Genomic DNA, 14,341 nt, shown 5'->3' on the forward strand with positions numbered 1-14,341 from the left:
CATTCTTTTGCAACTTAATTCTCCAGTTCTCCATTACTGATTGATCCTGAATGTGTCCTTATGTAGTCAACTTACACACCTCTCAAGAAGGATTGAAACATCTGGTGTATGCATCACCTCACCCACTTTGTCAGTGTCTACACCCAAGCTGCTACCTATAGTAGGAAAAAGCATGGTTCTACAGTATAGCTCACCTAAATGCAAACCTTGAGATATTCTGCACCCTGGAAATGCTTCTTTCACCATTCACTATGACTGGAGCAATTAGGCTGATGCACAGATTTGCACAATTAAAAATTTGCAAACATTAAGCAGCTGAGTAAGAAGAAACCTCTCTGGATCTCTCAACTTGCTTCAGTGTCTAAACACTGAATACCACAGCCAGGTACATCAGAGCTCAGTCTTAAGTTCATTTACTTGCCACACAAACGCAAGAAAGAAACAAGATTAGAATCCTATATAGAAGCTTGCAGTAATTGTATTTTATTTATAGCAGACAACCCAGAGACCAAACTTGGCATTTCCAACCCACCTAAAATTCCCAACTTCACTTTCCTAGACTTCCTGGAGTTCTATCAATTCTTTTTATTTCGCCACTGTATTTAGGTCTATTAATTATTTAACCTAGAATACAAGTCATCCATTGACAATTTTTTTAAAAAATACAGAATCAAATCTGAAACAATGAACATTCAACCTCATTAAATGGATCTGGAAATTCACTGACACAAATGCAGAACAGCTGGCACACCGAAAGAACAATGTACTTAGCAGGTGTGTAATTTCCAATTACTTTTAAGAAAGCAATATGAAATTCAAAAAAAGTTTAAGCAATGTGACAAGAAACAGGGAAGGAAGATTCATGTAAGTCACCAAGATGATGCAAAATTCACTCGACTTCTGAAGAAACGCACACATGAAAATTAAATCCTGACTAACAGGATAACCTATACATAGCCTACATACCTAACAATTTTAGGTACATAGCCTATCAATTTTAACTGGCAGTCAGGCCAGAGGATTGACAGTTGCCACTGACTTCAACAAAAAGGGCCGCAGAAAAGATTCTGTGAACTACAGGCTGCTAAGTAAACCTCTATCCTTCCGAAGATTACAAGGTAATAATAACAACAATAATTTTGAAAAATGGAAGTTCATGGATAAACACAAGCCAGTGGGATTGAATCTGAATATCTTTGGTAAAGAGAAACCCGCTTCACTAACATTAATTATTCATAGAGTCAGTAAGCATAAACAGAGAGGCCCCGCAAAACTTTAAAAGAAGACGTTTTTGATAAAGTTTCACACCAGTTATTTACTAATCTGCCATGGAAGAGAGTGTGAATTGAAGATGGTTCAAAGTGTAACAGGGTGCAGAAGCAAGCAATGAGGACTGATGACTGGCATCAGTTCTATGCAACACCATCAGCATGCATGAGAAAGGACTTAAAAGCAAATTCTTTGCTAACAATATGAAGCCTTTTGGGTAATAAACTGCCATGTTGATAATGAGGAGCTCCAAGAGAATCCTAGAGAAATCGGTAAATAAGCAAATGGTGGCAAATAAGCTTCACCAAGGACATGTCAGATGCACAGTCTAAACCATAGTAATCCACTCCTGATCTGTGAACTGGCTGCTGCAGCTCAGAAAAAAAGATGCTGAGGTTACTGCCAACAGCCCTTTGAAACTGTTAGTGGATTATGCACTAGCCACAAAAGATGTGCTGGGCATCACTAAGAAGGCCACTTCAAATAAACTAAAACAAAATGTAAAAAGCATGTGTCACCCTACATACAACACACTGAAAACTGATAAACTAAACTTCGTGTCCCCCACATCACGCATATAAGCTCTCCATCTCAAGGAGGACACAGCTAGAAAATAGAGAGAAGTGCAGCAGGCACTGCAGACATGGAGGAACTGCTTTAAAAAGAAGTTTAAAAAACCAGAAACTACAATTTGGAGAGAAAGCTGGGTGAGACTAGATCAAGTTTTGCCATACCACAAAGGCAATGAATAAGGTGAATGAGGGGTTGTGTTTTCAGCAAGCATGACAAAGCTAAGATTAAGGGATGCTTGACAAAACTAGTTCACAGTTTAACGCTGGCCAAAGAAAGCACTTTACAAAACAGCTAATGAATTTCTGGGGCTTGCTGCCACAAAAGACTAAAATATCGACAGGTTCAAAATGGATTAAACAAATTCGTGGCTGACAGATCTATAAAGAACTAAAAAGACTAGATGGGAACATACCCTCAAACATGTATATGTAACAGATTTAGGTGGTGGGAGAAATACAGGAAAACATACAGGGAAGCTAGCCTGGTTTGTCCTTGAATTTCTCCTTCTACTGCAATTATCTGATGAAAACCTCAGAAATAATTTGTGGAAAGTATTAAATAGATATGGACATTCTTCTTTGTTCTTCAGCTTACATCAGCCTAACACAAAAAAACTTCTACTAGAACAACATTTGTGCTGAGAACTAAGGGTGGGGACACTCTGCCTCATGGACAGATCACATGCAAAAATGACAGCATGGAAGCAAGGTTGGCAGACTTGAGTTTAACAGCTTTACCACACCTCATGTGGAAGAAGGATGGAGACAGACCAAAGGACCTCAGAATACACTACATTTGAGACAGTAAAGCCATCCATTTACTTGGTTCCCTACACTAGACAATAAGCATTTTGATGTTGAGATAGCAAAAAAAAATCCCAGCATCGTTTTTTATGTGCTATTATAGTAACCCTCAACATTTTATTTGCAAATGGTTTCTAAACGCTTCACATGCCAGGAGGGTTACTGGGATTCAAACAGCATGGTCAGTCACACCACAAGAGTCAATCCATGAGAACTGTCCACAGACCAATTTTACAATAAAACCCAGATCTGAACTAACTTCGTTCACAGAGATCTATAATGACACTACCTTACTTTAGTAGGAAAAAATGGAAACTAGTTAGCTCAGGTTGTTTAAATTTCTGGCTAAGAGTTTATCTCCATCTTTTTGCCTCATGAACACTCATCAGACTTTTCAGACTTTAAAAAAAGCATGCAATTGAGCTAACTGTTCTTTGCAATATCCAACTGGTTAATCACCTTTTGGATTTCAAAATTCATTGCTGCCATAACATTCAGCAAACACACGACACATATTAGACTAAATCATAGGCAGTAAGACATACGTGGCACATTTCATTTGTTTCCCAGTCACACTTACCTGCATTTCTTCTTTTGTGAAACTGGCTGCTTCATCACCTAGCTCATGTAGATACATGCAGTCTGGTTTTGGACACTGCATATTTTTTAGAAAATAACTGCAATATTTTGTTGTACCTAATGATGCCTGAAGGAAAAAAAAAAGTACTGGAGGTTAAGAATGCCTTTAACCATATAAGATAAAGTTATATCTAAAAAAAATTACCTCAAGATTTGAAATTCTATCATAATGTATTTTTTATGCAGATGGAATAAAAAGTCCATTTGTAAGAAAAATATATATTGTTGAGGATTAGATAATTAGGACGCATTTTTATTTTCAACTAATTTAAATACAAGCCTAAGTAAGAGCTTCAGTACATATTTGCATCATCATAAGGAGACATGTAGTAGGGACAGGAAATGAATAGTAAGTAGATCTTCTATAGCCACTAATTTGGCCAAATCAGCCTGAACATTTGTTTAATCAAAAAACTTTGATTTCCCAGGGAGCTTTTGAGAAGTGCGGTGTATGGACTACAGAAATGTTCTGTAAAAGCTGACAGTGGGTTTTCTCATTGTACTGTTATGCTACACAACAAAAAAGCCACTATGAGCATGGGGAGGAGGTACATACGTTTTAAGAAGTTATCTGCTAACCCACCAAAACACTGCTGGCTGGATGCTCACTGAACTTCCATTTTGAGATTAATACCAGGAAAAGAAGTCAGAAGCCAATGCACTGGACATTCTTGTCCAGCAACACAAACATACCCATACAAACAAAATTGTATGCTAACCCCTAATATTAATGTTCTAGAACATACATGCAAGAACATAAACATATTACCACCTTAAGTGTTCTGCCGTCTACCACCACATTATTGACGCACTGTATGGCTCTGAGGGCATCTTCTGACCGGATGTAGGTTACATATGCGCTGGCACTTGGACCCTAGGAAAAAACACACACTATTTACTTGTTTTTCTTTCCTTCCCCAGAGAGACCTGATCATTAAGTCACCTTTTTAGATGGTCATTTAATAAACTGGTATATTCAGGGCTTGATGCTTTTAGTAAGAAATTGACAAAAAAGGTAGAAGCCATAAAAACTCGTATGTGATGCATAAAGAACAAAGAAAAGAGGAAATGCATCAGTACGTTGCATTAATGTTCTAAAATTACTTAAAAGACATTTATCCCCAAAATGCAGATTAGTGATTAAATGCCATATTGCTGCTTCTTTAAAGTTTCTCATCCCGTCTCCCAATTTTTAATCTTCCTACATTGCATTTTGCATCCAACTTTGACAGTTTGGTGGGAAAATACCTTCGTAACTTAATAGGAATTTGATTCTTACAAGGCCTTTTTTTCTTTTCACACGCTTACCTACTGCTTAATCAGAAAGAGGGAGGCCTAGGATCACTCTGCACACAGGTGTTCTCTAAAGGAACTAAAATAAACAAATTACAAAAGACCTCTGACCTACCTGTGAGCCTGCATATGATGTGCTGTTATTAATGACAACTTTATGTATTTTACCAAACTTCCCAAAATATTCTGGTCGTTTCAAAACCTACAAGAAAAGAAAGATCAAGTGGTAAACTTGTAATTCATTCAGAGGTGTACTTATTCTTCTGTGAAACTGTGCAGCTAAAACCTTTAACTAATAAAAACCAGGTCTCTCCTAAAACAAGAGCACAAAGATTTAGATTTGTTTTCCCACATAAAAACATGGTTACTTGCAATACAAAATACATTGTCACGGCAGAACTTTAATGACAAATATCCCACATTTCATGTTGTATTTTAAAAAATTATTTCAGTACTCTGATTACCCAAAACCCACCCTGGCAAAAGATATCCCATTCAGCATAAGAAGTTCCTGCATATACCTGTTTTATAATTTGATTTAAAAAATAAAAATCACATTCTTGCTTCCAAATAACCATACACCTTAAACTTGCATTCAGCTATATTAATTACTGGGTATAAAATGCTGAATCCTGACTGCCATACCCCACGCTCCAAAGAAGAAGGGAGTAAACCAATTAGCTCCCTTAAACCAAGATAACCAAGTTTTCCAAAGACCAGACTAAGTAAATGAAGACAATAAAGGAAAATTTCCAGGGACAAGAAAAAACATTTCAGAATCAATATCACGTTGAAATGAATGAGTGATTATCATGTTCATAAAGGCAAAAAAAAACCTCATCTTGCCCTTCCAGGAATCAGTTAGTTCTAACACCCCATTTAGGGACCCTGTGCAAATCAAGAACATCACCAACATATTAAGCAACTCTGCTGCATAACCATTACCTGTGTGCCAATGAAACTGGCAACATATTTGACACATTTACACCAAAAGCCTTTTTTCCCATTTCTGTGATGGAAGAAGATACTAAAGTACTGACTACTCAGACTGAAGCTAGACAAAGTAAGGGCATTTCTAGCTCTACATAATAACCTGAGAGGTTATAAAGGAAGATTTGTTTCCTCTGCTCCATGTTCATATTAGCACTGGATAGTGCAGGTGAACTGTACTGATCCAAGAACTAAACTACCCCTCTCCCTTCCCAAGTCAGCATCAATGCCTTCAAGAACCAACAGCATCACACTGAGAACATCCCAAAGAACTTCAGGTATGTTGTATAGACAACCAGTCATTCACTGATCTCTTCTGACTGCTCTTCATTTGGTCTACACCCTCTTGAAACATACTACACCCACCCTGAAGGCATCATTCCAGAAGAGAATGACAATCCTAAAGAAACTTCCCTTTTACCTAAGCACATTGCAGATTATACTCCTGGTACAATACAACAGCATAGCCTTCACAATTCTCCTAAGAGCATGTCAACACAAGAGGATGCACCTCTATTCCATTATGATCCACAGACCTACTTCCAGAAACATCACATAGCAGCCAAGCTCCCATTCCAAATAATCTCAATTTATGAAGGAGTTTTTTGCCTGTTGAAGTAGAAAACTTGAATACAGTGTCTATTTTTTTTAGCTCATCTCTCTCAGGCTAGATTTCTTGAAGATCACATCACCTTGTGCTATATGCAACATTCAGTAAGTACACACTATTTTCTGGTATGTCATTGAGAATACTTCTACCAATACACCTAGTACAGCACATCCCCACTCCCCAAATAAATCCATTCCTAGTTACTTCAAGTATTCAGTGTAAAACTATCTGAGATGTAAAAAACAAAAGAAATCAACTGTATTTACAACTATTTCTCTTAAATACAAATCCTCCATCTGGTCAAAGAAATTGCATTTCAATAATAAATTCATATTGCATTTTTCAATGATAAATAGCCTCAAGCCAGTGGTGACAGCTTGCAAATACCTGCTGCTATATTTCAGTACTTACTGAAGTGTTACATGCCAGATCAGTTTTAACTTGATTTTTTCCTCTTCCCTTCTTATCCTTCCTTTATTTCTCCTTCACTAAAAACAGCTTTCTACACTTGTTCTTTACCAGTCTAGCAAAATACAGACCATACTTTGAGACCTCAGAAACAGACATTTCTGCTTGAGATTTCTCCAGATAATGTAGTCTGATAAACTGAAATCAATCTGGCACTGTAATTTTGAAAACATCTAGGTTACCCTGTAGTACATTTCCTCCATATTCTAATTCAAGATACCTTTTATGCATTAGCACTTATTCCACTGGCCACCTGCACCTATGACTGATGATGGAAGTAAATAAAGTGTTTAAAATATAATAAGTTTTCTCAAATGAAAACCTTATTTTTGATGATGCAGAGTAGTAGGCCAACTTCTTCTGGGGTCTTCCTCTTACTAACTTTTTCCCCACAACTTCTTAAGGACATAATTCTTATGGTTCTTCCTAGTATATACTTTCAAGTGTTGGCTTTTTTCTTCTGTCCCTACAGGTTTGTGTGATACTGTATATCAGTTTCTTGGTAATCCAACCAAGTTCCCATTGTCGAATTGGTGATTCACAACATAGCTGTATAGTGTCAGCAGATCCAACCTAGGAAAATGAGTACCTGACAAGTCCTTATGCTTATTTTTACCTTAAAACCAAGCTCCCATTATTAAACATAGAACAACTTCCCCCTCCCACCCAAAAAAAAAAAAACCAAAAAACCGCAGAGCACCTGTACTCCCTAGAACAAACACTTATTATGGAGCAGGAAGCTAAGTTCCCTTAAGAAGTGGGGGTGTCAGAGCAGTGAACCTTTTCAACAGTTTCATTTGGTATCCTTCAGGGAAACACAAGGGTATTCCAGTGTTTCATGGCAGCAAATTAAGAGCAAGATCTGCAAGTGTGACCTGCTCACCTCTGGATCTGCTAGTCGCTGAGACAGCCCTACCACGAAGACAAGGTTCTTCTGTACAACCCGTACACTGGCCAAATGTTTGCGATTCTCTGATATCTTCTGTTTCCTCTCATTTTGTTTCTGTTTCTTTTCATTTTTTATCCTCTGCAGCTCTTCCTGGGAGAGTGGTTTGTACACTGCTGGATCTTCTGGATATGGCTAAACATAACAAACAGCATTAAAACCAACCCATGTATGAAACAACACCTTTGAAAACCATTAATCACCATGATTTAATGCAAAAATTTCTTTATTCTACTGATCTGACTGTTATGGCCACCCATATTATAGAGGCATACTCAGTCCTTCAGGAAAGGTAAAAACTTCTGGCATATTTTCATGGAATTCTTCTATTTACAGACATAATATTGATTTGGGCAACAACCAAATTCTAACCCAGCTGCCCAGTCGATTTGGTAACATCACAAGCAGCTACAACATGACAGCCAACACATCCTGTTATAATTTCACTACCAAGAGCTTAGTGTAAGCAGGATGAAAGCATGCACTTTATTTCTGATACAGATCTGGGTACTTAAATGTACTCAAGACACTTAAGCATATTTAAGTATTTCTGAGATACAAAATTAAAATACAAATGTAGTTTCAGTGGTCCACTAAGTTCAAGACAGTAACATCATCATACTACTCAAAGTTTACATGGTTAATTTCGAGTGAAGAGACAGATTTCAATACAATTAATGATAGTATTCTTGCCATGTTTATGTACCAGTTTGAAATTTGGTCTCTCCGTCCCTACAGGCAACTCCTTACAGATAACACTGTATATTTTAATCTCAAAAGTATACAAGAGAAGTAGAAGTATCCTCAGAGTTACATAGAAAGACTGCTCTATTCATGCTATAAAGGCACTATTTTAGCTGGGTCTTGCAGACTACAGTGCACTGTCCTCTGCCCCAGATTACTCCTCAAAGCAGTCCCACATTCCTTACCTGTCCCATTTTTTTTCAGATTGAAAAGTGAGGTTTCACATTGTACACAGAAAAACAAAACATTGTAAGCACAAAAACAAGGACACAGAACATATCTCAAGCAGAAAGAAGAGTTTCTAAACACCAAGAAGTAAAAAATGAGAAGAGTATGGGAGATGTGAATTAAGACAAAGACTTAAGACAAAGAAGCTAGCTCAAGCTCACCACTATGTTAAACTAAGGTCTTTGCTTGTACTACCATAACCAAAGGTTTCAGTGTGCAAGTCCAACAAAAATGAATTGAACTTTTTCCTGACTGTCCTGTGTTAATGACAAGAGTACAAAACTAGTTGTCATACTAAATAACCTGAGAAAAATCTACAGCAGATGAAAATGTTTAGGTTAAAAGCTCATCTTCCTCATAGCTGCATGATGTTACTCAAAGAGCCACCAAGTGCTCAGACCAGATAGTCTTCTGACTACATCCCCAAACAAATCAAAATTCATTCTTCAGTTTAAAGTTCAGCATTGTTATGTTACATGTGAGAGATCTATCTGGAAATATGCTACAGCTGACTTGAGCAGATGGCATCTCACAGTCAAACATCACGTCCTCTGGAACATGTTTTAGTATCACAAAAGAATTCAAATGCCTATGATACTCTAGCAGTAGCCGAAGGTGTCCTTAACATGAAAACACAGTAAGGACTCAAGTTACCCTTGAAGAACAGTCAAAACCATAACAGTTCTCAAAAAGATATTCAGTATTACTCCCATTAGTTACTCATTTAACTCAAGAGTTAACACTGAATACATTATACAGATTTCAGAATGTACCTGATGAACACCAACAACCAACTAGTAAGGACACTTGAGATTTGCAATAGCCAATTATTATCCTGTGTTTTAACACACCTATATATGAGGACTTCTGAGATGCAGAACAATTTTACACTTAAAGTTTCTCAAAATCTGTATTAGTCAATAATATAAACTAAAGAATAAAAATCTTGGTTTTTACAGGAAAGAAAGACTACTCAGGGTAAAAGTGAGTTATCTCAGTTATCAGTGAATTCAGGTAGGAATGGGAAGAAAAGTGCACCAGTGTAACAGATATAGTTCCAAAAATATGGCTTGCCCTACATCAAGTGATGTCCTATCCACAATCCATTCCTTCAAAGGTGAATTCCTACTCCACATCCCATAATATGCAAGGCAAAACCTGCAAGAGTGCTGCTCTCTGGTACCGTGCAAGAAATGCATTCATGGTTTTCAGTAAGTTCAGTAAGGCTCCTGAAGGTCCAAGGAAACTACAGCAAACAGTGTCAAAATTCATCAGCTTCTTTCTTGCCAAGTCCAGCCACATTCAGAGCATATTCTCACGTGAGTAACAAGTCAGACAGGATATTTCTTCTCTGTATAGCTATTTACTGCTGGAGGTCCTGAACATGAATCAGGAAATATCCTGGGTAGTTCAAGCACAACCCTGAACAGAACCTTTATATGTCCAAACAGTAGTTTGTATTTCTACAGGAAAGCATAAAAACTCCTAGTAGGAACACAACTAGACAGCAGCTTCAGAATCAGGGAAAGAGAAATGTCTCCATCTCAGCAGAAAGCTCGAGACTAGCAGAACAGGAACTTCAATCATTAAGTAACAGCAGCAATTGGTGTGCCACCATGGATAACCACACTTGTCTGAGCAACAGAATCTTCTGAAGTTCTCACTAGATACTGTAGAGCTGTATTAAATACATGTTTTGTATGCGCATCACACATATGACATGCTTACAATGCTTCCAAGGAATAGAAATAGTGTGATATCCTGATTTGCAGGACCTATAAATGAATCTGCACACATCTCTTGAATCCCAAGAATAACCCACACACAACTGAGATTTTCCTAGCTATGTATCATGTGTGGCATATTAACAAATTAGGAGATATTGCACATTTAAAGAGTGTGGAAGGCAAGTAAGCACAGCAACATTTCAGAAACTAATTCTAAAAAAAATAGTATTAGAAACCATTTTCCTTTCAAATAAAGGACAAAAATCAGTCCACAGAAAGGGAAATAAATGATTTCATTTTCAGAGTCATTGCTTCCCACAGTGCTGAAGTTCATGAACTTGGATGATGGTTCAACTACAAACAGGTGCATGCACTGCAGACTGCTGGAACAAGTCTCTGAAAGCCAAGCAAGGTGGACTGACAGCTGGTGTACTTCACAGCACCATTTGGCATGTTGTTTATGCTGTCTAACCCTACAAATCAGAAGTAGAGAGAGGACTATACATATCAGCAGCTCTCAGGTCTTGCAACGACTAAAGTGGAAATGCTACTGACAGGCTCACGTCTTATTTTTTTAGAACAATATACTTGCTTAACATACTCTCTCTAATGCCTTAGCTGACAAAGGATTTGAGATCCAAACAAAGTAGCTACCTCTAGTGGTATCATCATTGATGTACTTTCAGATGCAAGACATTAGGAGATATCAACATCACTGATTCACTAAGTTCAGCTGATACCTTTCACTTAAGTTACACCAACACTTTTCAGAAAAAAAACATTGAGGTTCCCCAAACAAGTATGCCATCATGGAATATGACCAAATTTTCTTTACATTAAGTGCAAGGCAGTCCCTACAAGAATGTCACCGAAAGTCTGAATGTCATTGTCTTTTTTAGAGAAGCAAATCTTGGTTTTTCTAATCGGAGATGGCCCTGATGAATTCTCAGTCTTCCTGACTAATTTTGTCTTGTTATTTCAGTTTTGTTTCCTTTCAGACATTTTTCTCCCATTTCCCAATTGTTGAAAGCTGATCTGTGATTTATCAAGCACTTCGCTTTTGTCATTCCCAGGTAGGTCACATTCCTTCCACAGAATGGATGCACCAACATTTCCCACTTGTTGTCTTGCTACCAAGTAGGTCCTGAAACAAGAAATACAAAGGAAGTCAATAAGGTTTACGCACAGCATACAACATTGTACTTACATTTTTAAAAACAGCGATTTCCTATCTATTTCAAAATCTCACTTGTTGCATCAAATGACTCAGTTGTGGGATGAAAAGCATAGGAGGAAACACTGATATGTGGAGACTGTGCATTAAGACTAAGTGTTCCTTTTACACAGAAGCAGTAGGAGAAAGACTAACAAAGCATGTTAATTTCTTGATCATACATCTAGCAGTATGCTATTTCCCTCCATCTCTAACACAAGGGGCTAGATCTCTCACAGGAGAGATAAAGGTCGCTCAGTCAAGGAACTGGAGAAGAAGCCAAAGCGACACCACAGGAACAACTGTCTATCATGTTATATTATTTGGGGGAAGAGCAAAGTACTTAAGAAACATGAACAAGCTAGGCTTTTTTGTTGCTGGATTTAAAAAGTGCAGGAATTGACACTAAGGGCTGAGAGTGGCATGTTGTAATTAAGCAACTGGGACGGTATGTATTATTCATATGCCAAACAGGACCTAGACTGCTGAATTTTACAGAAAGGATAATAGAAATATCCCTGCAAAGAAAAATCACTGGCATTACAATCAGAACCAGCAAGTCTGCTGACCTGCAAACCAGCTTCTGGTTACAGAAATCTGTTCTGAAAACAGCATATTTTCATGCTATTTTATCTAGTTAGCAGCTATTTCATTCACAGTTAAGAAATCAATTAACTGGAAAAAAACAGGAAGCCTTGCTTAGTATCTTACAACTGGCTATGCTGACAATTCTGAAGGGCATCAGGAACCCAAAGCCAGACAGTTCCATTTCTTTTGAAGTAGGTCTTTTTGGAGTCAATGAATTAAATAGAAACAATTTCTTTTCTCTAGAAATAAGACTATTTTCCGTGTCTATTTCAGAAGATTTGAATGAAGTTTAGAAAATTTTTAACATGTATTAACATGTTATTAACATTAGTATTAACTTAGTATTAACTAAGACATACCAGTTTCCAACCAGCATTTAAGTTTAATTCACACTAGCATCTTACTAAAGCAAATGTTTGTGTACTACTATTATTCACAGGAAGAAACTTAAGGCAGACTAAATCAATTGACTGCAACCACATGAACATATTCTGCATATACAGATATTAAGCTATATAACAGTTCAAACATGTAGAAGTACTCTCTCCCAGGCAGAACAACATCTTTTCAGTCAGAAGTGAATTCAAGAAGCTTACGAAGATAATGGTATATATGCAATGGCAATGCACAGTTAAGATCTAATGGCATATGTGCCACCACAGCATTTAGCCAAGCTATTTTATTACAGACTTCTCCAAAATCTCCCCCAAACACTTCAACCAAAACCCCTGGACAGGAACTTGTTCTCTGCTCCTCTCCATGGAGTAGTGCTCAAATTACTGGGTAAGTCCCACTGCATTCAATAACATTGGCATAAAGAGCAAATTTCTAGTATGTAATTGTAAATAACATACTCATCCTTGTTTTCATATATGTTTATCCACAGTCCATTTCACAGTAAGTATCCTGCACTGGTATACTTGTCATAACAATAAGGCATACCTATCAAAACCATTGTACCTACTATGAACTTTCCTGCTAAAACTTTGTTGCTTTGCCATGTTCTGTGCTTCAGCATTTTAAGTGGTCACAATCAATGTACACCATAGTAATTACAAATAGAAAAATGCTCAGATCTTTCCCCAGAAGCCTTACTATACACAGACAGGGACTACTTAGACACACGCAACACAAACACACTTACCTGGTTGTTCCTTTTGTCCAGCACACTTCAAAAGATGGCTTCTTCCCTTGTTTCATGGTGCAACTCTGTAGCTCAAGATCATTTATTCCCAAGATCCTGGAGTGGTCTTTATCTACGCCACAGAAGAAACGTCCCGCTCAGCCAGCCTTCTTCATGCCAACCTCTTACAATCCAGCGATACAGCTCCAAATCCACTCAAGAATATCTTGCAGTCCATGGATGAAGAAAGTACCAACATAATCCTCATCTGTTATGAAAGATGTCTCCTTTCTCTCCAGGAGTGGTCAGTATGATTCACTCCAATCATAGCACTTACTCGAGGTTTCCTCATGAAACAGTTTTTCTGAGCAAATTGTATCCAATCAGGCAAAATATTTGCACATCCAACCATAGGGCAGAGTACTCCACATTAAAGAGTTCAGCGTATTTCGAAGAATTCAGACACCCAAAAACAGTGACTAGCACACTGCTTCTGTGATTCTTCAAATACATTTCACAAACGTGGAATAACAAACAGGTAAAAAGTAGTGCAACAAATCCAGGAAAACGAAGCAACTTCGACAAGGAAATCCCAGAAATCTCATGTTGCATCATAAGAGTAGAAATCATCTTGTACTATGGGAAATTACTATACAGCATATGTCATCTACAGCAGGTATCCCAAGTGGAAAATGATTTGGCTGATGACATGCAGATCTTCCTTGTAGAACGTGGAGCTCAAATACTGCAGCAAATTTGCCGAATTTTTAAACAAACATGTTACTGTGAGAGAGCCTTCAGGCTTGCAGACGTATCCAAATACAGGTGAACAGTAGCAGCTCTAGTGTAGCCAAAGCCCAAAAGAGCAGCAAGAAAATATAACTGGAAGTGCTTATAAAATACTGTGGTAGTGAATAAAGATAGTGAGACCAAGTAAGATTACTTGGGGTCTGAAAAGGAAGCTGTAACATGAGACAGGAAGACAAGAGAGGCATAAACTAGGGATAGGATCATGATTAAATAGTAGGAGAACAAGAAGACATAAGTAGCTGCAACTACAAGAAGAGTAAGGCCAGGCAAGAAAGTTACAGTCAAGGGAACTCATTAAAGGCAAGAAGATACTGAAA

The 14,341-nt window shown here is 37.6% G+C and overlaps 1 protein-coding gene across 7 annotated transcripts in view; it reads right to left on the reverse strand.

Annotated features, from left to right (window-relative positions):
- The window catches only part of CNOT4 (CCR4-NOT transcription complex subunit 4), a 76,053-nt gene that overhangs the window by 27,203 nt on the left and 34,509 nt on the right, over positions 1-14,341 (reverse strand). For all 7 annotated transcript variants that reach the window (XM_041474342.1, XM_041474339.1, XM_041474337.1 and 4 more), the window contains exons 3-6: positions 7,529-7,726; positions 4,693-4,779; positions 4,057-4,158; positions 3,226-3,351 (exon numbers count right to left, since the gene is read on the reverse strand). In XM_041474342.1, coding sequence (XP_041330276.1) covers positions 3,226-3,351; positions 4,057-4,158; positions 4,693-4,779; positions 7,529-7,726 — 513 coding nt within the window. The remainder of the gene's footprint in view (positions 1-3,225; positions 3,352-4,056; positions 4,159-4,692; positions 4,780-7,528; positions 7,727-14,341) is intronic.

The sequence above is a fragment of the Pyrgilauda ruficollis genome, unplaced genomic scaffold (assembly GCF_017590135.1).
Source record: "Pyrgilauda ruficollis isolate IOZ18807 unplaced genomic scaffold, ASM1759013v1 scaffold32, whole genome shotgun sequence".
Taxonomy (NCBI): domain Eukaryota; kingdom Metazoa; phylum Chordata; class Aves; order Passeriformes; family Passeridae; genus Pyrgilauda; species Pyrgilauda ruficollis.